The sequence below is a fragment of the Tachypleus tridentatus genome, chromosome 11 (assembly GCF_004210375.1).
Source record: "Tachypleus tridentatus isolate NWPU-2018 chromosome 11, ASM421037v1, whole genome shotgun sequence".
NCBI classification, from domain to species: domain Eukaryota; kingdom Metazoa; phylum Arthropoda; class Merostomata; order Xiphosura; family Limulidae; genus Tachypleus; species Tachypleus tridentatus.
In genome coordinates this window covers 1,921,536-1,946,526 of record NC_134835.1, presented here as the reverse complement: position 1 = coordinate 1,946,526, position 24,991 = coordinate 1,921,536, and the positions used below count along the sequence as shown (strand labels likewise).

The window sequence follows — 24,991 nt, the reverse complement described above, 5'->3', positions numbered from 1 at the left end:
GTAAGAGTAGCTGATGATAAGGATGATTTAGAAATTTTGTACTGTGGTGTAATATAGCTATAACGTGCTGAACGCTTTGTTGTATCGTTTTAAAGTTCAGTTGATGACATGCTGGACGTAACTTTCGATGAAGTTTAGTTGATGACATATTGAGCACTATTGTATGTGGTGTAATTTAGTTGATCGCAATTTGTTGGATCATGATGTAACTTAGATAACGATACGTTGGACACTTTATTGTATCGTGATATATTTTAGTTGGTGGCATGTAGGCCTCTCTGTTGTATTGTGATGCAGTTTTGTAGATGAAATGTTGAGCCCTTTATTGTGACATGGTGTAGTTTGGCTGGCGGTAAAGTGGCCATTTTTTGTACTCTAGTTAAGTTTAAATGATGAAAAGCTGGTACTTCAATTAAGCCTTGTAAAGTTTACTTGACGAATAGTTGGGCATTCTGTTGCACCTTATTGTGGATTAAATGATGACAAGCTGATTTTATATATACATGGCTATAATACATGAGAAACGAATAATTTTAGTAATAATAATACAGGCAGAGAAATTAACTTTCTTCCGAAATATATTTCTTCTGGAAATAGAATGCCATTTCTTATAAACATGAGTATCTATTTTCAAATTAATATTTTTACAAATTTCATAATTCCAAACTAAACTCTTGCTTTGTTTCATTATTTCCAAAGCTGCACAACGACGGGTAAAAAGCCATCAAATATTAGCATGAAAACACTCTGCAATAACGACCACTTTCATGTACGTTCTATTTCTATCGAACACAAACAGTGACATGTAAGATGGTGGGGAAGTTAGGGTACAAGTTTGATCTCCTATGTCCTTCCCGCTCGTTGAAAGGGTATATATGCATGTATTCACTAAGAATAAAATAGCCATAGTTTTGGTGTAAAGCGCAATTTAGATCTAATATACCCTTTTATAAATTCTTGACAAACAAATCGCCTCTCTAAATATCAGTAACTGGATTCCATTTCACGTAGAACGAACAGGTACATTAAGAAAAATCAACAAAAAATTTTTGTCAGATTATATTAAAATGTGTGTTTAAAGCTAAATTAACGTTGACTAGATTTAATAGTGTAACTGAAGAAAGATTGGATCAGCCTTCGTGTTCTTAGGCGATATTAATATTCCCAATTTTTAAAGACAGTTTGAAAAACATGAGAAATTTATTTAAAAAATGGACTTTTATATGTTATCTGTAAAGTTTCAGTTTAGAATTCTGTAATTTCTTTTTATCATTGTTATGATACAATTTTGTGATCCTTTACTCACCAGACGAATGTGGTATGTGTTGACGTCGAACTGTTGATGAACTTCAATTGTAAATCAAAAGTATCATTAGTTTAGCTTACTAACACATCATTGATCTTGCCATAGAAATCTACACAAACTGTTTCTTGCATGATAAACGCTATAAAAACACAAAACGTAAAATGTTATACTTATGATAGTTTGTTTGTTTGTGTATGATAAGTAATTTAACTATTCAAAACTGTTAAAATATTTGAAGTTAAAATCCCTTTCAAGTACAGTACTCAACTTAAAAGGAAACCAGGATTTTTAGCATAAGATATAAAACAAAGCAAACCCACTGTCAAGTGAAACGCATAAACTCAGTTGATCATTATGCGAATTAAGTACGTCATGATCAGTGACCCAAAATGAAACTGCTGGTCATTCAATCTAAACTCGTAAATGAAAATTTGGGAAGTGTGTTCTGCCATTACAGGCCATGAAATTTCCCTTCAATATGGAATGTTTCACCGTGAACTGGAAGGAGAGTTTGACACCAATGTTTCATACCAAAAATCAGAATGTTCATAAGGTCTCCTTGACCACTCTTCTCAAAAAACTGTTTTCAGGACATCTTTGGCTTAAGGAATCACTTGATGGAATGAAAGGAGTATCTCAAGAGCATCCTATGAATATATTTAATAGATGTGGTGATTGCGAAAACCATTCTATATGGTTAATATTGTGTGTTGTTGTTTTTTTTCCAAGAAAAGTGTTGATCAGTTTAATTTTTTGGGAAAGGAGGGTATTCTCCATCAGGTTGGAGACGTCGCCAATTTGACCAGCATATTAATAGCACAATGTATTATAAGAAGTCCTCCTTATGATGTGTGGTAATAGTACTACCACACGGCAAATCAGAGGAGTTGGCACTGAGTAAAGCTTATTCCTATCATCATAATATTCATCACATTTACGTACGGAAAAGGGATGGAAGAAGGAACTTCCACCTCCAACGATTGTAGTTTTTATGATTCAATTTCGGTACCCGTAAAGATCCACAATCAGTAAAGAGTAGTTATTTACTTGTGTAGTGGACGATGGTCTGTCTTATGAAAGTATCTGAACAAATGTACCATTGGTTTGGAATCAGTTCAACAATCTATTAAGGATAGTTTGAGAAACCTGGAGTTTATTCACAGCGACTTACCCTGACTGGATGGCGCCCTATGTGCGATGGCTCTCCAACTGTTTTCAACGAGGCTCTGTAATTCGTTTCAAAATTTCAGACTACATAACTGATAACATACATGCCTTTTATAAAAATGAATTGAAGAAAATAGTTGATGTTATTACATAATAGTTATGTATCTTTAACTTAGCTATATGTCACAAACTGTGATTACTATTTAATTGCTATGAACTAAGTATTAAATTTTGTTTCTAACAAGTATACCGTTACTTGGTTTGTTTGTTTTGAATTTCGCGCAAACCTACACGAGGGCTGTCTGCACTAACTGTCCCTAATTTAGCAGTGTAAGACTACAGGGAAGGCAGCTAGTTATCACCATCCACCGCCAACTCTTGGGCTACTCTTTTAACAACGAACAGTGGGATTGATCGTCACGTTATAACGCCCCCACAGCTGAAAGGGCGAGCATGTTTGGTGTGATGGGGATTCGAACCCGCGACCCTCAGATTACGAGTCAAGTGCCTTAACCACCTGGCGATGCAGAGCCTATCGCTACTTTACAGGAATAAGGGAATAAATATTTAACATTAACAAGTTCCTCTTTCCCATTCATTACAGTAGAGGGCTAAAATCGGGAAATTATAAACGAATAAGCAAAAGATGCTAATTACGTTCGTGTAATCCAATATAACACGTTTCAGAAAAATACAAAAACTTGATACCCTTCACTAAGAAGACTATTCACAAATGTTTAGTTGTTATATTGGGTTGTCTGCTGTGTCCACTGTGGGGAATCGAACCCAAAATTTAAGTGTTGTAAATCCGTCGACTTATCGATGTCTCACCTAGGATACAGGATATGGAAATTTAAAAGTTGCTTTTGGCTGATGTCTTGCATAACAGCATGACCAAATTTACGTATATGTTAACGATTATTTTAGACGTTTTGCAACATTGATTCCTACGAACAAAATAGAGCTATCCTAGCACAAGTGTGTTAATCACGCCTCAAAATACGTATTGGATGATTTCAACTTATAAGTTTGCATAAATTAGTCTATTTCAAAGGCCACATTGATCATCTTCCAGATGAGTAACTTACTGTGAAACTATGATTTGATTAACAATCTATGACGTGGCACGGCAAGGTGGTTAAAGCACTCGACTCCTAATCTAAGGGTCGCGGGGTCGAATCCCCGTCACACCAAACATGCTCGCCCTTTAAGCTGTGAAGACGTTATAACGTGATGGTCAATCCCACTATTCGTTGGTAAAAGAGTAGCCCAAGAGTTGGTGGTGGGTGGTAATGACTAGCTGCATTCCATTTAGTCTTACACTGCTAAATTAAGGACGGCTAGCTCAGATAGCCCTTGAGTAGTAGTTATTCACGAAGTTCAAAAATTGGGGGAGAGACTTCTTGTCCTTCGTGATTTGTGATGACTTGAAGTAAAAAATGTATTCTCAAGATAGCTGGTATGAGTAATAAAACTTTAATTAATATAAAGTACAGAACAACGTTTTGACCTGAAGATGACCTAAAAAGGTCGAAACATTCTGTGCTTTATTTTAATTAAAGTTTTAATGCCCATATCAGCCGCCTTGAGAATATACATTTTGTCCTTGAGAAACTTTAAACTTAAGATTTCTTTATTTGCCATTCTACTATTACATGCTGAAAGATAAAATGAACCACATCAGACTTGCATGAAAATGTGCACAAATATAACGGCAGATATTCGATAGTTCACTTACATCATAATCATCAAGATAGCGGCACTAAATTGTGTGACTTTATATGCTATTGAGAGCACATGTTCTATGTTACTTACTTCTAGAATATATATATATAATATGTTTGTTTGTTTTTATTTCGCGCAAAGCTACTCGAGGGCTATCTGTGCCAGCCATCCCTAATTTAGCAATGTAACATAAGAGGAAAGGGAACTAGTCATCCCACCCACCGCCAACTCTTGGGCTACTCTTTTACCAACGAATAATGGGATTGAACGTCACATTATAACACCACACGGCTGAAAGGGCGAGCATGTTTGGTGCGACGGGGATTCGAACCCGCGACCCTAAGATTACGAATCGAACGCCTTAACCCACGTGGCCATACTGGGCCAAAAATGTGTTTAATGAGTTTAAAAAACACGATGATATATTTAAACTGTTATTATGATACATGGGGCACTTATGTCATTGCTGCAGGGCTAAAACAGAAGAATATGTATTTAAAACAAGCCTCGACTTCGTGTAATCTTCCAAACGTTCCAACAAACGTGCAGCACGTGCAGAATCCCGGTCCTGAGCAGCTGCAACAAGTTTGCGCTGCTGGTGTGGTGTTATGGGAACAAGAATGTGTCATGATGACGATGAAAGCTTAAGTACTATAGAACAGATGCACATCTTCCCTCCCTCGTCCTTGCTTTTGAGTCACACAGGGAATGTCGGCCACAAAATAACTGTAGACCCGTAAGGAATAGATATGTGAATCACATGTCATGGTTAAGAGTTTTATCAGATTACTGAAAACATCAATTCTGTATTCCTGGAAGGATATAAAGCTCAATGTGAATATCATTCTTCATCCGCGAGGTTAACCCGTAATGACTTTCTTGTCTAAACAACTAATAGATGGTCCCCAAACGCACCCTACTCTCAAAAACACGGCAAGAATTGAGCATTTTTATATGCAAAAACGGCTCGTTTGGGCTGAGAAAACACTTTACATAGAAGAGCGAACAACGTTTCGACCTTCTTCGGTCATCGTCAGGTTTTTGCCGTTTTTGCATATAAATTTCTCAACAAGTGGGTTTCTCGTCATCACTGAAGAATTGAGCATTGTCAAGAGCCCAATATATGCAAATTGGTCACTTGAAAACTAACCTGGATTAGGTCACTGAGCATCTTAGTTTCTGGCAGTATAAGCACAGTCACTATATCAACTTAATAAAAAATCCATAAATATCCACTTAAAGCGTTTCTCTGTGACCATCTAGCCTTACAGAATGAAACCTCGAGATACTCTGTCATGGACAACTTCATTGATCAAAGTATTTCTTTAATTTGATCAGAATGATCCTTCGTTGTATTTTCATTTCCAATGAAATTCTTTGTGCTCTCGGTTTAATTTAACAGTCTACATCAGATGTCCATGAATCAACAAAAATATTCAATACAGTAAAAAATGTACTTAATTAACTAACAGTTAAACTGAGGGTGATTAACTAGCAACTCCTGTATCATGTTTTTAAGTGTTACAGGTCTTATCAATCGAAATATTCTACAAGTTTTGAGAATAACACAACAAAGGAAATTAAAAAAGGTAAAACTAAATCCACTTTAGAAACAGTCTGAAAAAAACAAACAAACATGAGAATTAAGTGTTTAAACCGAAACCACATAAAACTGTGGGCAACGTTTATAAAGCAGATGAACTAGAATTTTACTTTCTAAGTTTCAAGTCGTGAATTAACTGTATAGAAGTATAGGTGTCAAAAACGCTATACAGGGAACTGAATCACAACTATTCCGACTATACTGAGAACTAAACCTCAAAATATGCTATGATGTTTACATAGTAGTCATGCCTTATGTTTACATTACACAATCATGTCTGACGCACGAGAAAAAATTGCTCGTCCTCCTCATTCACTGTAATCGCATAATAGGTGCTACGTAAAGCAACTCTCCCTTTAAATACAACACCTATACTGAATGTAGGCCTACTTGTTAGCATGTACATAAGTTTGAACTTCCACAGTCACGGTAACCAGGGACGGTGGTGGGGAGAGGAAGAAACACTGCTGGAACCCCAAATATGCCTTACCTTTCTCTGCGGCATCCACCTACCTATCGAAAAGTGTTGCCCGTTAAAGCTAGTTCACTTCCTAACTGCTACAGTATATGTGCCCACAAAATTCAGAGTACATCCCTCTCAATTATATGTCCAGCCTACCTCATCCCACACACAGAGACGAGGTTGGTCCCGCCCTGGATGGTAGCACTAATCTATGTTCAAAGTTTCTCTACAATATGACCCAAAAAGCCAAATGAAGGACCTTCTTTAAAGATTAAATCTAGTAGACGACGAACCATTGAAAATATACAAAACATTAACTGTTATTTGCCTTCCTAACTTTGGGATTTCCCCGAAACTGTTTCCTAATAAGATAGTGACATGCCACACACATGGAAACACATGTGCTAGAGTTAATTAGTTTACAGCAAAAAATATCACATGCTCTATAATTTTCATATCATAACTTGCACATAGGTTATCGTTACTGTTTGAATTAACCTACACACACGGTTTTATGTATGTGAAAACAACATGTGTATAGTCCTGGGAGTTTCTACTGAAGATAAACCATTTCAAAACTGTTGATTACATATTTTATAAATTTACATATTATCAAGAAAAACGTAAGCTTCTCACTGATGACGAACGTTGCGAAACGCTATCAAAACATGATTTGATTAAGGCGAAAGAGTGATGTGAGCATACGACCGTCTGAGAGTGCGCTGAGAGATTGACAGACAGATGTTCACGTTCATTTTTAAAACTAATTTATAATACGTGAAGAAATCTTAACTAAAAACATTCGTTCTTCTCTAAACAAAGATCGAGATCAAACTCTGAACTATCGCTCCAAATGTATAGGGACAGGAGAAAAAATCGTCATGAACTACCGATATTTAAAACAAGACTATTAAATACATCTGGTATTCCATATCTTGACATACTGGCTTACTTTAATTACTGCACTTAAATACAGTCTTATCTTCTGCAGTTTTATGTATCAAAGCTTCTTAGAATGTTATACACATTGGTTTCTCAACGCAACACAACAATAAATAGACGATGTTCTTTCATGTTTAACAACGTGTGTCCAGTTGGATTGAAGTGATTATTTATTATTATTATTAATAATTATAAGGTCTACTTCATTTTAATAAAAGTTTTAATACCCATACCAGCTGTCCTGGGATACATTTCTATAACTAGTTTCTTCTGTTGCGTACTGTAGGTTTGTATTTCATAGGTTTTTTCCCCACCCCCGTAGGCTAGTCCACCACAGGCAAAAATATTAAACCAGTTTTCACGAATCTGCTGCTATGTTGTAAGAATTCTAACGAACTTGTTACTTACGTAGGCCTTGTGGTGACTCTAACCAGATGTCATGACTACACATGTAACTTACAAGCGTGATGAAAATATATAATTATTTGAGCAAACATCAGTAACATATTTAAAACTATAATCGGTCACCAACAAGCGGTATTGTTGACGAACAAGTTACAACTGTTTATAAATATTGTTTAAATTCATGACACAGGATTATTAAGTTCATATACACCAGACAGCACAAAATATTTCATACTATTCAGTATATAACCCATGCTACAGTATAGCACATAGTACTGTCTGGATAACGATTCGTAAACTGTGGTACAGGGTATTTACAACACAGTTCATGCAAAGGAATTAGTGTGCAAGTTTCTAAATACCTTGACAAGCATTAGCGTATAAAACTTCTAAATACTCTGACGAGCATTTTAATGTATCAACCTCTAGATACTTTGCGGGAATTTGTGTGTAAACTTCCAACTACCTTAATGAGCATTAGTGTGTAAAGTTCTAGTTACTTTGACAAGCATTAGTGTATAAACCTACAGATGTCTCGACCAATTTCAATATTTGAAGCCGTTAAATTTGTTTTATAGTTGCCTATACTGTTTACCTTCTATTTTCTTTAACTCAATGTAACTTTCAAAGATGATTGATTTACAAAATTAACCAAACAGGTAACCTCAGAAACAAATGAAACGTACAGTATGAATGATTTATACACTAATAGTCATTTTAAGAAAATTTATGGTAAAAACCGTAAATTCATGTAGGTTCAAACTCATAGTAGAGATTTTAAAAACGAACTTGTATCAGGAACAATTGGATTTGAAATTATACAGTAACGGGGATATAGGTTGATTATATCATCGAATTTAAAATGAAAAATAAATAATAACTGTGTTATCAGGTATGGTTACTATAGCTACGTCGCCGTCCTTCACAGAGTGCTAACATACGAAAAACTTTTGTTGTGCAGAGCTCAAAACGAATAATGTTTGGCGCTACTCAGGAAAGTGGTTCATCGTTACACTAATTTATATAATTTTCGACAAATAATAAAATTATGCAAAACGGAAACGAATTTTCAGCCTACTGAAATTACCTAATGAGGTTATGTCACTTTTTTTTTTTTTTTTACAATTTACGAAGACGCTTGAACCAAATCTCACAACTTAACTTGTTCTCGAATTAAATGTAGACCGAATTGAGTGAGCATGGTAAGAACAGCGTTCCTAAAGGGTGAGCTTAAAACTGAAACTTACACATTACCACAGAGAACAAATAAAGTAAAATCTGATTTCTAAAGCCAAGAATTAGTTGCTAAATTTTGTTTTGTACTTAACCACGTTGTTTTTCTTTTAGTTTTAACACTTCATCTTTCAATTTTTTTTGCCTATTATCATTGATATCGCAATAATTATAGAAACATATTTATTACCAAACGTCCCACAATAAGTGCTGTAAAACTGTAAGTAGCAATCAGACTAGCACACGATCACAGTTGTTTTTGTGATTTAAGTTAAACAGTTAGATATTTTGTCCTTGAAATTTCAACAAAAGTGACTATTAAATACTTACATCTATTCCCTAGTCAAAAGTTCTTACCAAATGCCACGCTGGTTTTATCAACGTAACTACAGCTTACGGAGCAAGTAGACCTATATTCACAACGAAATGAAGAATGTACCGACACACGATTTCACAACCGCCTAAAACCTCGCACTCGTGCGAATATTATTCAGGCATCTTAAAACAGTATTTATCGCCCTCTAGCGAACGCTACTATGGCAACCCAGTAGACACAAACTACGTTTCTTTGAACGTTCATCTCTCACCAAATCCAATAGCATAGGTATATTTCTGAAATTCATAATAAATGTTTTTGAAATATGTTCTGACACTGAATCTAAAGAAAATAATCTTTGTGATTGGTGCTTAAAATCTAATCAGTGGATTCAATATACAGGTATCGAATGACTAATTGACTGACTAGATTTAGTGACGTGGCAAATACGTCATTTATCAGCCGTAACACTTCACTGAAAAACGTTTCTCGCAAAATAATGTTCTTCGTATAGCCGCAAAAATATATTCAGTTCTAAAAGAATTTAAACAGTTAAAATTAATGTGAGATTTGATGTTTCTTCGAAGAATAATAATAACCGATTAGGCCATTATTCGTTCTGACAATACCCTGAACTCGTACTATAAAGGTGTTACACTTTCGTAAAAAAAAGTCACGTGGTTTAAAGTTTTACTACGCCTATTGGACGTCAAAGGCTTGTATTAGTTTTACGTGTAATTTGGCAGACTTATATTTTAATATCGTATCGTCTCATTCTGTAACTCATCTCAACAATATGCATACATCGAGGAATCCAATAATGTTCACTTTTGGATTCATATCTTTTCTCAAAGTCGATGTTAACACTGAAAACACCATGTAATGCTTTACTTTACCCAATATCGCATGGATTTTGATTGATGGAACACCATGGTCTTCATTTTGTTAACATATGTCGCCAGTAGATTATGAATAAGATTGTGATGCTTACGATTACATCAAAACTGTTTAGTATGATCAAGACCTGGTGGTTTTGCTTATAATGAAAGATAGCTGAAGTCTCTGTCATGATCTTTGGACCAACTTTGTAGAATACTAGCGTGATGGATTATATCACTATTGCCTTGAAATAACAGTTGTTTATCATGGTGTAAATATAGTATTTTAGGGTAAACAAAGTCGACACCAACGTTGAGGTTCAGTCAGATAGTTATTATTTGTCTTCTTAAGAGAAAATAAATAAAAATGTCCTACTACACACCTCTAGCAGCAATACAAAAGAGCTAGTCATTCATGTGATTTTTCTCCATAATTTTAATTTACCACTAGCACAGAAAAGATGGAACAAGTCACACGCTTTCAGTTAGTAACCCTTCATAGTTTGCGTTCCAAACAATAGTGAAGCCATGTTTTCCTTTCATTTTCTTACAAAAACCTGTTTACAGATAGGTTGTTGGTTATAATATGATGCTATGAACAATATTGTTTGTGTAGCATGTTTTGAGACAACTGAACTCTAGTAACTGTTAAAGGACTGGTCGATTATATCAGTCTGACGTCTGTTGCATGCTAAAAGACTGTCCAATCGTTTGTGTTTGTTTGTTTTTCTCTCTTCTTCTATCACCAACGGTTGGTGGTCGATATGTTTTTCTAATAATAGATGTATTCCATTCCAATTTCTGCTGTTAATAGATGCTAATAACATATATAACGTTGAATAGATTATCACAGAAATAGTGTTTTATAAGGACAATTCGCAACCCAGACACCTGCTATCATATCCATTTTCAACCTAAATAAGTCTTTGCTGTTACCCATTGTCTTGTAAATTAAACACGATATAACTAAGTTTATTGCATTTGTATTTTATGAGGCTAAAGTAACATTCTAGCACACCATAAAGTTGCTCGTTGTTTTAATACGAGAATAAAAATAGTTTTCTACAGATACATATACGATTGTGATAAAAGAATAATTTTACTTTTTATGTTTCTTCAGCTTGGGCACAAAGAAATAATTTTAAACTAATTTAGATAGCGTTTTTAACAAGCGTACTTGAATACATTTTCAATGAATGTGGTAAAGTATCTAACACTCAAAATATTTTGTACTTTATACACACCTTAAATTACTATTTCGTTACTGAAATGTAGAGCTTAAATGAATTACATTACACATGTGAAAATATTTTTAAAGTTTTATCCTCATTGCTTTAAACAGTACAACATAAATTTAAAACTGAACATTGGCTTAATACTAATACAAATATTAGTTTTAAGCCAATGTTCATTTTTAAATCAAATCAATAAATGAAAAACTATGCACGTGCTTACATAAAACCCCAACCTAACTACAAAATGGGAAGTGTTTGACTGTTTGGAAAGAAAATACCTCTAACAGGTTACGTTCTGTAAAATGCATTGTGGAATCACTTGCCTGAAAGTGTATTACTAAACCCACATACCTTCAGAATATATTAACAACTGTTTATTAGTTGTAAAGCTCAAAGTTGCAGAATGTGCTGTCTGTGCTGTGCTTACTGCAAGAATCAAACTACAAATTTCAGTGCTTTATCTCTTCATACTTACCACTGACCCACTGGGGATAAAGATTTTGAACGTCACTTGAAATATTGTAGACCAAGAGTTTGATCACAGCTGTAATTCACTGAATATATTCAGGAATTGGTTTGATATGAAAAATCGAGTGTAAACTGTTGTTCATTGAAAACATTTTTGAACTGAGTGCAATTTGAGTGTGAGGTATTTATATTTTTTATAAAGAGTTTACATACGTATATTTATTTTCTAGAGAAATTTCTTCTACAGTTACTACAAAACAAAATATTAGTAACTAAAGCTTGTTATATATGTATAAACGGCTCGTTTGAGTTGAGAAAATCTTTTACGTAGAGGAGTGAACAACGTTTCGACCTTCTTCGGTCATCGTCAGGTTCACAAAGAAAAGAAGAGGTAACTGACCGGAAATTGACCACATGTTTGAAAGGGATTGTGTAACTGAGTGTCAGAATGTAGAGGGCGTGCTTAGATGTTTGAATAATAATTTTATATTATTTATTTTATTATTCTTATTTATTATATTATTCTTAATATAGATATAAAGGTGTTCCTTTGTATTGGTTTATTTTGGGCTTGAGTTGTTGTATAAGTAAGGTTTCTTTAATTTTGCATTTGTTTATGTTTGTTTCTTTATTTAGTATTTGAGTGTTTTCTATGGTTATGTTGTGTTTATTTGACTTGCAGTGTTCGAAAACGTGTGAAGATGACTTTTTATGTTCTTTGAATCTGGTTTCCATTTTTCCACTTGTTTCTCCAATATAGAAGTCGTGTCAGTTATCATATTGTATTTTATAAATAATGTTGGTGTGGTGTTTGTCAGTGGAGTTTTCATAAAGTATAGACCTCAGTTTTGTGCCTGGTTTTTGAATAAATTTGGTATTAACTGGAATGTCATATTTTGTTACTAGTTTTTGCCAAATGTTGGTTATTTTTCTGCTGATGTCGGAAATATATGGTATGCAGCAGTGTATGGTTTCGTGATTTTTTGATTCGTGAGATATGTTTACTTTTGTTGGTTGATTTTGCTTTCTGTCTAGGTGTGTGCGTATAATGTTTCCTACGGTTTGTGGAGGAAACTTATTGATGTTGATGAAGTATTGTTTTATTTTGTCTAATTCATCGTTAATTTTATCTGGTGAGCATAGTTTAACGGCTGTGTTTATTTGGTTTCTTAGTTTGTTGAGTTTTTGTTTTGTTTCATGTGCTGAGTCCCAAGGAATCGGTGGATTTCTGTTTTAAATTGTGTATCGGTTCTTGTAATTTTGATGTTAAGAAATGATATTTGATTGCTTTCTTCTTGTTGACATGTGAAGTCGATGTTGGGATGTATAGAGTTAATGTGATTGAACAAATTAAGCGTGTGTTCTGTTGATCTGAATCCTGCAATCCTGTCGTCTACATATCTGTACCAGTATAGTGGTGGATGTAATGCTGTGCTGTGTTAATTGCTTGTGTTTCAACTTGTGTCACAAAAATATTGGCTAGAACTGGTGATACAGAGTTGCCCATGCTCAGGCCATTTGTTTGTATATAGTTCTAGTTGTTGAACATGAAGTTTATCTCCATCGTGGTGAATTGTATGAGGGTTGCTAATTGGTTGCTGGGAATGTCTATAGATGAGTTAGGGTCTTGGATATAGAGTTTCAAGGCCATCTTGCAGGCTTCAGCGGTTGGAACTTCTGTAAAGAGGGATATGACCTAGAAACTGGCCATTAAGGCTTTATGATTAAGTTGATTAAGATTAGACTTGAAATTAAAAGAGTCTTTGATGAATGAGCTGGTTGATGTCACATATTTGGAGAATGCCCATGCTATGTATTTACCAAGATTATAATTAAACGATTCATATGTGGACATTATTGGTCGTAATGGACAATCTGGTTTATGAGGTTTGGGGATGCCGTATATTCGTGGTGTGCGTGAGTCGGTTTTGCGTAAGTAGGTTTGTTTGTTTGTTTTGAATTTCGCGCAAAGCTACTTGAGGGCTATCTGTACTAGCCGTCCCTAATTTAGCAGTGTAAGACTAGAGGGAAGGCAGCTAGTCATCACCACCACCGCCAGCTCTTGGGCTACTCTTTTACCAACGAATAGTAGGATTGATTGTAATATTATAACGCCCCCACGACTGAAAGAGTGAGCATGGATGCGAACCCACGACCCTCAGATTTCGACTCGCACGCCTTAACCCACTTGGCCATCCCGGGCCTACGTAGGTAGGAATAAAGTGTTTGTGAAATTGTGTTGACTTTTTTCATTTTTAGTTGTATTCTGTTTAGTTGCGTTTCGTATGTCTTTGTTAGATTTGTGTGTATTGGTTTAAATTTGTTAGTGTCTGATAGGATGTTCTTCATTTCTGGATGTATTCATTCGTGTTCATTATAACTATAGCGTTTCCTTTATCTGCTTTCAGAATTTTTATGTTTTTGTCTTGTTTTAGATTTTTAATGGAATTAATTTTTTTTGTAAGATTGCTTTTTAGCTTTCTGTTTTGTGAGAAAATTCTTTAAAAAAATTGTTTAAGATGTTGTTTTTAGGTGTTTCTGGAAAATATAAATTTTTAATTTTTCCTGAAAAGTTTGGCTGTTGGATGTCAATAAAATTGTCTAAGTTGTCTTCTTTCTGTTGGTTGTTTTCTTGTTTTTGTTTTCTGTGGAAAGTATCACAAGTCTCCTGGCTAGATCTTCTAAACATGCTTTGATTTCTAAGGTTGGAATGTACCTAGGTGCTATTGCGAAGTTGAATCCTTTGTTAAGTAGATGTATCTCGTCTGTGATCAATTGTCGGTCGTATCTGTTAATTATGAGGTTAGTCAACAGTTTGTTGTGGTGTCTTTTCTGTTGTTTGCATCTTAGTTTTTCTAGTTTTTTGTTGTGGCAGATCTTTTAATCTCTGTCATTCCTAGTGTTGATTTGGTTTATGTTTCGTTGTATAAGTCTGTAAATCTGCAAGTTTCCCCCACAAACCGTAGAAAACATTATACGCACACACCTAGACAGAAAGCAAAATCAACTAACAAAAGTAAATATATCTCACGAATCAAAAAATCACGAAACCATATACTGCTGCATACCATATATTCCCGACATCAGCGGAGAAATAACCAACATTTGGAAAAAACTGGTAACAAAATATGACATTCCAGTTAATACCAAATCTATTCAAAAACCAGGCACAAAACTGAGGTTTATACTATGTAAAAACTACACTGACAAACGCAACACGAACATTATTTATAAAACACAATGTGATAACTGCCACGACTTCTATATTGGAGAAACAAATAGAAAAAATGAAAACCAGATTCAAAGAACATAAAAAGTCATCTTCACACGTTTTCGAACACTGCAAGTCAAATAAACACAATATAACCACAGAAAACACTAAAATACTAAACAAAGAAACAAACGTAAACAAACGCAAAATTAAAGAAGCCTCGTTTATACAACAACTCAAACCCAAAATAAATCAATACAAAGGAACACCTTTATACCTATATTAAAAACAATAATAATAAAATAAATAATATAAAACTATATATTCAAACATCTAAGCACGCCCTCTACATTCCGACACTCAGTTACACAATCCCTTTCAAACATGTGGTCAATTTCCGGTCAGTTCCCTCTTCTTTTCTTTGTGAACCTGACGATGACCGAAGAAGGTCGAAACGTTGTTCACTCCTATACGTAAAAAAATTTCTCAACCCAAACAAGCCTTTTTTCACACATATATTTCTCTACAAGTGGGTTTTCTCGACATCACTGATCATAAAGCTTATTATAGTTTCCCTCGCAACGTGAATGTCTTAAGTGAAAAGCAACAGTACGTTAGAAAAAGAAACACATAAGTCCAAATTGAAAGAAATAAAAGTAAAGCAAAAAGTCTGCGAGTAAAAATAGCTTATATAGTAACGTTCTTGTGCGTTTACGTTAATAAAAACTGGAGTTTTGAAACGTAAAACTCAAAGTTTGAAAATATAAGAGAAAAAAAGGAAACAATGAAAAGTTCATGAAATAGTGTAAAAAAATAACTCGAATATTGATAATACAACATAACATATGTACACACAGAACTGTGCATAGAACATAACATATATACACACAGAACTGTGCATACAACATAACATATATACACACAGAGCTGTGCATACAACATAACATATATACACACAACATAACATATATACACACAGAACTGTGCATACAAAGTTAAAATTAGCTTTAACAATTTTAATTATATCAGAAGTGATTATAAAAAACATATGCTGCGTCTAACAATGTAAAATGTATCAGAACTGTGTTCAAGCAATGTTCATGATGTATAAAAACTAATAGAAGTGTATCAAATAAATATTTAATATGTAAGTTGTTGAGAATTTTTTCGAGAAAATAAATCATTCTCACCACAGCTAGAAAGTAAAACTTCTCAAATTCTTCTTGTTGTTGTTTGACACTGATAAGAGAGTCAGCCATAGCTTCATGTTTGGTTAGTGTATCCACTCCGTTCCCACAAAGCCATCTCAGCACCTGGAAGAACAGAACTCGTGAAAAATATTTAAAACTAAATTATAAAAACAAGAAACTACTTAACTGTTAAGTTTATAACCAAATCGTAGAACACCTGAAAAACTACAGACCAGTAACTAGGATGTGCCAGAAACATTTCCTGAGATACTGAAATATTTGTTTGTTTCAAAAACAGAGCTACACAGTGAATCACACCCCAACTTTAAGCATTACAAACTCTAATGTTTATGGTTCAACAGGGCATTTTGAGAGTAAATTTTTTGTCGCCTTAAGAAGGGTTGTGACGGTTGATTGGTTGTTCCAATATCATAGTAGTTAACGCATTTAAGAAGGTATGCACCCGCTATTCGAAAATTATGTAGATGAAATAATGGTACAATAAGATGCTGCCATCCTTCATTAGAGCAATCTAGGTGTAAGAAACAGAAACATCTTTCTCAGAGTGATGTATATTAAAGGAACAGGATACTTCCTGAAAACCTTGCTTTGAATAATGTATATGTAAAGAAGAGAATAACTCTTTTAAATATCTTGTTTGGAATGAGGTAAAGGTAAGGAAATGGAAAATTCCTTGAAATATACTGCTTAAAGCAACGTAAGTGTAAGGAACAGAAGAGTTTCAGTTCCCTGAAACATCTTTGTTAAAACAATGTAGAGGGAACAGGAGAGTTCCCTAAATCATTCTTGCACATTTACAACATAGGTGTAATGAAAATGAACCAGAAACCTGATGATTACAAGGTAGAAATAATATTTTGTTTATAAACAAGAAAACCGTTATTTACGAAGTACAGAAAAAGTTTTCTTATGAACGTGAAAGATGAAGTTCCATTCATTTAGCATCAAGAGCTGTTGTTCATTCCTTTAATATCCAAAAGAAGTCAATGACCAAAGAACGTGGTTAAATTGCAAAATGAGAAATCGTAAGAACACAATATTCGAAAATAATACCAGTATAGATTAGCGTACAACATTCCCATCAGTACAAACAAGCGGCGTCATCAAGAATAAATTAATTAATTTCTCGTGCTAGTTTTACAATTACTCTTACTGTAAGCGGACTGGAAACTATGAGTGAGAAACATAGGGTCACATAATTAGTTTTTTAAGTTTCTTCAAAGTTAAGGTAAAAAATTTGGGAAGACGATTGTTATCAGTCGTGCATGAAGTCGGTCAGCCAGCTTCTAGAACTGTGAAGGTCTCTGTCTATGCCATCAAAAGGTGGATGCATTAGAACACTGACCTTGAATTGTAATCTTTAAGAAATAACAATCTAGAGCACAAAAATATATTAAACACGTAGATACTTTGTCCACTGATCACTTGTGACAAGTCAGACTGATAGCTCTTCTAAACAGTAACATAAACAATGTAATTGTTATAACATCCCTATTTGTAACGTACCTTTTAGACTTAAAGCCTTTTAAAATTGTATAGTTTGAATCGTTGACCTTAATTTTGCATTTTTATAAACCTGTACTTCCTGAAAAATAATTTGAACTTGTTTTATCATTCTGACATTCTTAATACGATTACTGTCAGAACAGTTCTAATACTCCTTGTTCGATGGTTCTGACATTCCTAATATGATTACTGTCAGTACAGTCCGGACATTCCTAGTTTAATGGTTCTGACATTCCTAATATGAGTAGTGAAGAACAGTCATGAAACTCCTAATTTGATGGTTCTGACATTCCTAATATGATTACTGTCAGTACAGTCCGGACACTCCTAGTTTGATGGTTCTGACGTTCCTAATATGAGTAGTGAAGAACAGTCCTGAAACTCCTAGTTTGATGGTTCTGACATTCCTAATATGATTACTGTCAGAACAGTCCGGACACTCTTAGTTTGATGGTTCTGACGTTCCTAATATGATTACTGTCAGAACAGTTCTGACACTCCTAGTTTGATGGTTCTGACGTTCCTAATATGATTACTGTCAGAACAGTTCTGACACTCCTAGTTTGATGGTTCTGACGTTCCTAATATGATTACTGTCAGAACAGTTCTGACACTCTAGTTTGATGGTTCTGACGTTCCTAATATGATTACTGTCAGAACAGTTCTGACACTCCTAGTTTGATGGTTCTGACGTTCCTAATATGATTACTGTCAGAACAGTTCTGACACTCTAGTTTGATGGTTCTGACATTCCTAATATGATTACTGTCAGAACAGTTCTGACACTCCTAGTTTGATGGTTCTGACGTTCCTAATATGATTACTGTCAGAACAGTTCTGACACTCCTAGTTTGATGGTTCTGACGTTCCTAATATGATTACTGTCAGAACAGTTCTGACACTCCTAGTTTGATGGTTCTGACGTTCCTAATATGATTACTGTCAGAACCATTTTTCACTCTCGCTAAAAGTATGCTGAAATGTTTCAAAGTCTGTAAATTCCTTTACTGTCTGGTCCTGTCACCTTTGTTATAAAATTCTTCTTGGATAACATAATTGCAGTTGAGAATCTAATGCAATGACCACATATAGGACGCTAAACTATTGAAGGAATCGGTCAGGTGATAAAACTGGGCTGTTTTTCTCTCTCTTTTTCAGGAACGAACTGTGCTCCATTCCAATGTTCTTATCAACCAAATAATTTGTAATTTCGTGCATAGCGTTAGTCGTCCTTTAATTTTAAACTGATAGATTTGATAGAAGGCAGCCAGCTAGTCAAGATCACCAACGTCAGCGAAAAACAGAAATTTGCCATCATTTTTATAAACGCTCTCACGGCACTGAAGTGGAAAACCCTTGAGCCAAGGGTTGTGAACCACAGATCCTCAGATTCATATACCAGCACGCTAATTGCTAGGCTACACCTGGCCCGTCAGTCCTTTTTACATATATATGGTGTGTTCAATGCACTTCTCTATTTAAACTTCAGGGTCATGTACCGATTCCGATTTCACTATAGCGTAAGCCAAAACATATCATCAGATGGACAATTTATAATTTCAATTCACCTGCTTATCGATAATGCTTAAGTGACTATCAACAAGAACCTGAACTTATCTAATATACTTGTTGGTTTTAAGATTGTAAATAACTACTCCAAACAGCTGTCCACGTTTCAATTTATCTTGACTCACATCGTATTTTGTTCTACTTCTGTTATGTTGCAGTTTTTCACTTAGAATTTTGCAGCTCCAGGTGGACAAGTTGTTTTCTGGTGTTCATTATTCTAATCATGGTTCTTATCAGACTATGATACAATGTATTCCTCCGTTATAAAAGGGACTGGAGTAGCCAGATGGTTAAAGCACTTGACTCCGTAATCTGAGGGTCGCGGGGTCGAACCTCCGTCACACCAAACATGTCCACCATTTCAGCAGTGGGGGTGTCATAATGTAACAATCAATCCCACTATTCCTTAGTAAAAGAGTAGCCCAAGAGTTAGCGGTGGATGGCGATAACTAGCTGCCTTCCCTCTACTCTTACACTGCAAAATTAGAGACGGATAGCGCAGATAGCCCTCGTGTAGCTTTGCGCGAAATTCAAAACAAATCAAACTTACATAAAGAAGTATAATACCTCGTTTGGTAGCTTTAAATGACGTTAATATAAGATAACTTCTGATTAGATAACTTAGCATTTCAGTAGCAAATATCCGAAGGATGTAAAAAAGCTAACAGATTTGTTTGTTTTGGAATTTCGCACAAAGCTACTCGAGGGCTATCTGTGCTAGCCGTCCCTAATTTTGCAGTGCAAGAATAGAGGGAAGGCAGCTAGTTATCGCCATCCACCGCTAACTCTTGGGCTACTCTTTTACTAAGGAATAGTGGAATTGACCGTGACATTATAACGCCCCCACGGCTGGGAGGGCGAGCATGTTTGGCGCAACTCGGGCGCGAACCCGCGACCCTCAGATAACGAAGCGCACGCCTTAACGCGCTAGGCAAAGCTAATATAATTTTCGGTTACCGGTATATATTTATTTATGAAAAGAGTATTTCGTCTAAACACATTTCACAATAAAAACAAAACAATGCCTTTAAGGTTGTAGATATCATTATGAGCTAGTGAGTCCTGTGTGGATTATATTTTCAAGATGATACCTGTACTGTTTTTAATACTTTGTTTCCTAGATTTTTTTTCATAATTACTTACGTTTTGCGTGCTTTTCTAACGGAACAAGATGATATCCGAATATTCTGTTTTAATGTGGAATAAGATTATCACTCTCTCAGAATGAGCTTCACATATCAGTATTGTATGAAAATAATCACCTGTACTTCACGAGCTTAACAAAAGCTAGAAAATTTACATTTTTGCATTTTAATAAAATGAATTTTTATTGTTTCACAACTAGTTTTTTATGTCTTGTTATACAAACCACTTTTAGGTTCAAGAGAAAACACATTCAAAACTTAACAGTAAATATACTGTATTTCATTGGTTTGTTTTGGAATTTCGCACAAAGCAACTCGAGGGCTATCTGTGCTAGCTGTCCCTAATTTAGCAGTGTAAGACTAGAGGGAAGGCAGCTAGTCATCACCACCCACCGCCAACTTTTGGGTTACTCTTTTATCAACGAATAGTGGGATTGAACGTAACATTATAACGCCACACGGCTGAAAGGGCGAAGGGCGAGCATGTTTGGCGCGACGGGGATGCATCCATGAGATAATACGACAAATCGAAATCTCGATATTGAATTTTTGTTGAATGTCAGTTTATTCCAAAACACAGAGCGAAACGCCAGGATTTAAGCTTTGATAAGAAAATATAGCTATGCATTTTTAAGCTGTAACTAGTAAACATATAAGTTAACTTGGATATTTTCTGGATAATGTGAGAAATGTCTTTTTGTCGACTCCCCGTAGAAACATCTACGTCACACTAATCACGTGATCTGACGAACTTCTTTTATTGGAATAAAAAAATCATATAGGTCATAAATGTATGACATATTTTAGTTATTTCATGTTTTACCCAGAACGATCGATAGTTGATCGTTTAGAAAAAAACTGCGGTTTTATGATCCTGAACCATGAGGATATTTATGATACAGTTGGCCAACCATGTCTAATTAGCACTTTGGAAGGCAAGCTGAACCACATTTTGATGTTTTGTGTTAAAACACCTTTAAACAGAATGATACACAACTGTCGTCTCCCATAAAAGGGTGATACAAACCATTTCCCTTTTTTTACCTGTTTATCCAAATCTATTCAAATTCTTACAAAATGAAATCTCTTGTTTTGGTGGAACCTGAAACAGGTTTGAGAACGGACTTCCACTGCCTGTTGGAAGAAAAGGGAACGAACGTTTCGGCTTTTATACTGGAACCTTCTTCAAAATAGCTGTTTTTTGATGCACGAAGTAACTTTTTCAACAGGCAGTCACAGTCCAGTAAACTTCTCAAACCTAAGTTTTAAACCCTTGTTTAAAACTTTAGTAGTATCAATTCTACGACTGGCAGTGTCTTTATCTAAGTAAGTATGTGACCAAAACTAAAAGCAATTTCAATCACATTCATCATATCAATATAACTTTTTCGATCTATGTATTTAGCTGCGAATAAATTTAAGTGAAAACGTAAGTAACAATAAAACGATAAAAGTTGATCATTCAAAATAGATATAAAGAGTAAAAAGCCAATGAACATTCTGAATCATCAGAAACCACCCAATCACGTAGCCTCATCAAACAAAGGCACTACCTGTATAATATTGATATTTACACGACATAATTAAAAGTCTATTATGTACACAACGTTATTATCATTTGATTATTTACATAAAATATTATTAACATTGCTAATTTGCAAAAAGAAATACGGAGAATCAAAAAGTACAGCAAGTAATTTCATCAAGTCTCCAGCTAGAGACTATAAAAGTAAACCAACTAGGCTGGACATAGTGTCTAAAAGATCCTTAATTGTAGGCTTGAAAATATAACGTTTGCATTTTTAATGCAACTTGTTTCTGTATTTTTTTGAAGTTCCCTATTCCCCTTTTAAATTAACAATATTTAATTATTACCCTGTTTCTTAAGTTTAATGGAGATTAATTTAAACTACATAAGTACATATACATTCAGTTGAATGTTACACATTTCTCAACAGTATACTGATGCACTGTTGTTTGTTTTGTTTTTTTCACCCAACCGTTATTTACTGAGGCAGATGAATTTGTGCCTTGGGTTTCGTGTGAACGCGAGTTTAACAATCGCCGAGTACAAAAGAAGCCCTCACAACAACAACGCATACGTTATGTATTTACAGTCACATTTAACTTTCTGGGAAAATTAATCAACTTTTTAAATGAGTAACAGACATTCGCGGCGTTTTATATAATATATCTGTCTAGGTTTTAGTATAAAATACCCAACATATTTTGATGTAGAAAAAATATGAATAATAACTATAATAAAATAACACTAAAATACGCACGCACAATTTCAGCGAAGTATAAAAATCAGTAGAATAAATCACCAATAACAAAGGTATAGGTATTTGCTATTATAATTATTTATTATAAGAAAATTCGCTGAAATAGTCATAGCAAACCAGGTAGAAACAACAGACAAGGCGAACTCAAAAATGATAAATCCTCAACGTAGCAGTTTCCAATTAATGCACAATAAGTTGCACAAATTATTTACAAGTTAATGGGCATGAATAAAACACCAGATTCTTTATATGGTGGAGGGTGAAGGACGTAGAGAAATTCTTAGGGGCAAAAAAACAGGTATTTGAATAAGTTTTAAATGTATCCTACGATATACTTATTACTGCGTCCATAACAATTTTCTAAGTTTCGGTAAAATATTCGTAGCCATTTTTCCTGTGGCGGCATGTGAAAATATAATCAACAATAATGCTGAAGACACTAGTACAAATATACACATTGTTTATTCTAGTAAAATGAAGACTTTAACTTGTATACAATGGAACATTTCCTGCTTTCATGACAGTGCATAAGTTACGTCTATATTTCTGCGATGCTTAAATAGCTTCGAAGAAGAGCTTATGTTGGTAGTGAAGAAGAACTTAAAAAACTTAAGCGGTGGACCACTCGACTTTCAAAAATCAACTTAAAAATAGCCCTACAACCTTCACAGAAGCTTGTTTAGTAGCTATGCATAGATTTTGGAGCAGCGTACCTAGTTCTTTTTGTTTTAAGCTTCGGTGCCTGAATGATTTCAAAGATAAACTTGGCCAGTAACGATTAAAAAAAACTGATAAAATCTCTCCTTCTCGTTCAAATCTTTCAAGAATAAGCACAAAATAATCCTATGACCTGCGCAAAAGTTATTTGGTATGTTCGCCCAGGTTTTAACAAAATATTTATAGCCGTTTTTTTATCTGTAAGTTTGTGAAACAATAACGATAACATGAAGAAAAAAGACACGAATTTTGTCTAACAATCAGAAAGTCAACTTTTTCCTGTGATCAAAATTTTGGAAGCCTCAGCAATTGAGATAGAAAGTCGAGTGTTGTTTCAAGAACAACTCTACATTTTTAAGAGGATTTTGCTCGAATATTCTATTGAAATTTTTCTTAAATTTCTAGGCGATCCTTATTATAAACACCTGTCATGGTTCATCAAAAGCTAAATGTAAATTTCGTTCTTTAGTATTCACGTACTATACAGATAAAATGTCAAAACAGAAATCAATAAAACAGTCTGTTATTTACTTGCTTATATTAATTTAAAATTTTTCCCTTCAACAAATTCTTAAAGTAATAAAATGCCAAACATACATTTAATTCAAAGATAAGTCAACGACCCCAGTCCGGTTATTCACTCGTTTGCCATTTAAAATACACACGAAAGCGTAGTACTAATTAATGATGGTGTTTTTCTTTACGTTTTTTTCTGTGACTCGTGTTATTAGGGATCCCATAACCAACAAAGTCAAGGACTCATTAGTAATTTGTTGCATAAGTAATTCAAAGAACTGTCCTTATAAATATCCAACATTTTTATGCAAAGTGTTGTGGTAACTTCAATGCTACAGAATGTGCTATTTGCTCTCTCTTCACATGAGGGAACTTAACCCCGAAATTTAGCACTGTAAGTCCATAAAATTACCGTCGACTCACTGGAAGACTTAAACAAAGTAAATTCGTTATTATTCTATTGCGATAGTTGTAGATTAAATTGTAACCTACAGAAAAAATTATAAAGTTGAAGTTACGACTAGGAAACCCAAATGAGAGCTACATTAAGGTTCATAAATTCAAACGTTAACATTTTTTTGAACTTTTTATTCCTAATTTCTAATAAACACCAATTAAAATCTTGAGACTGCATCTTTAAATCTTGCAAACTTCGTGTTTTAAAACAAGTATCAAATGAAATATAGCCACGTGAGCGTTATATTATCATAAGATGAGTCAAATATTTAAACACAGAATGTATGTAGGGTTTTTCTTTGCTTTGCTTTTCACCTCTGAACGCCACTACCCTTCACGAGAGACCACCAGCAGCCAGATAATGACACAGGAGATACAAATTCATCTGTAGAACTAACTAAATGGAACTTACTTCGTCAGTAAAGTTTTGCACAGACGTTACGTTTAAGTAACCTTCGACCCCTCAGTGAGTGGGTCATATTTTAACTTTACGTGGGTGTCGTGCTTAGTTAGTAAAGGTAAATCTTACGAAGCAGGTAAATATTTAAAAGATATGAGATAACAAACGAAAACTGCTATCTCGTGGTGAATGTAATCCCGGAAATATGGACATCTCCTTTGTTTCGCCTCACGG

The 24,991-nt window shown here is 34.6% G+C and overlaps 1 protein-coding gene across 1 annotated transcript in view; it reads right to left on the bottom strand.

Annotated features, from left to right (window-relative positions):
• The window catches only part of LOC143231606 (puratrophin-1-like), a 121,449-nt gene that overhangs the window by 28,372 nt on the left and 68,086 nt on the right, over window positions 1–24,991 (bottom strand). Inside the window, 1 exon segment of the mRNA XM_076466131.1 lies at window positions 16,143–16,265. Within this exon segment, the coding sequence (XP_076322246.1) occupies window positions 16,143–16,265 (123 nt within the window).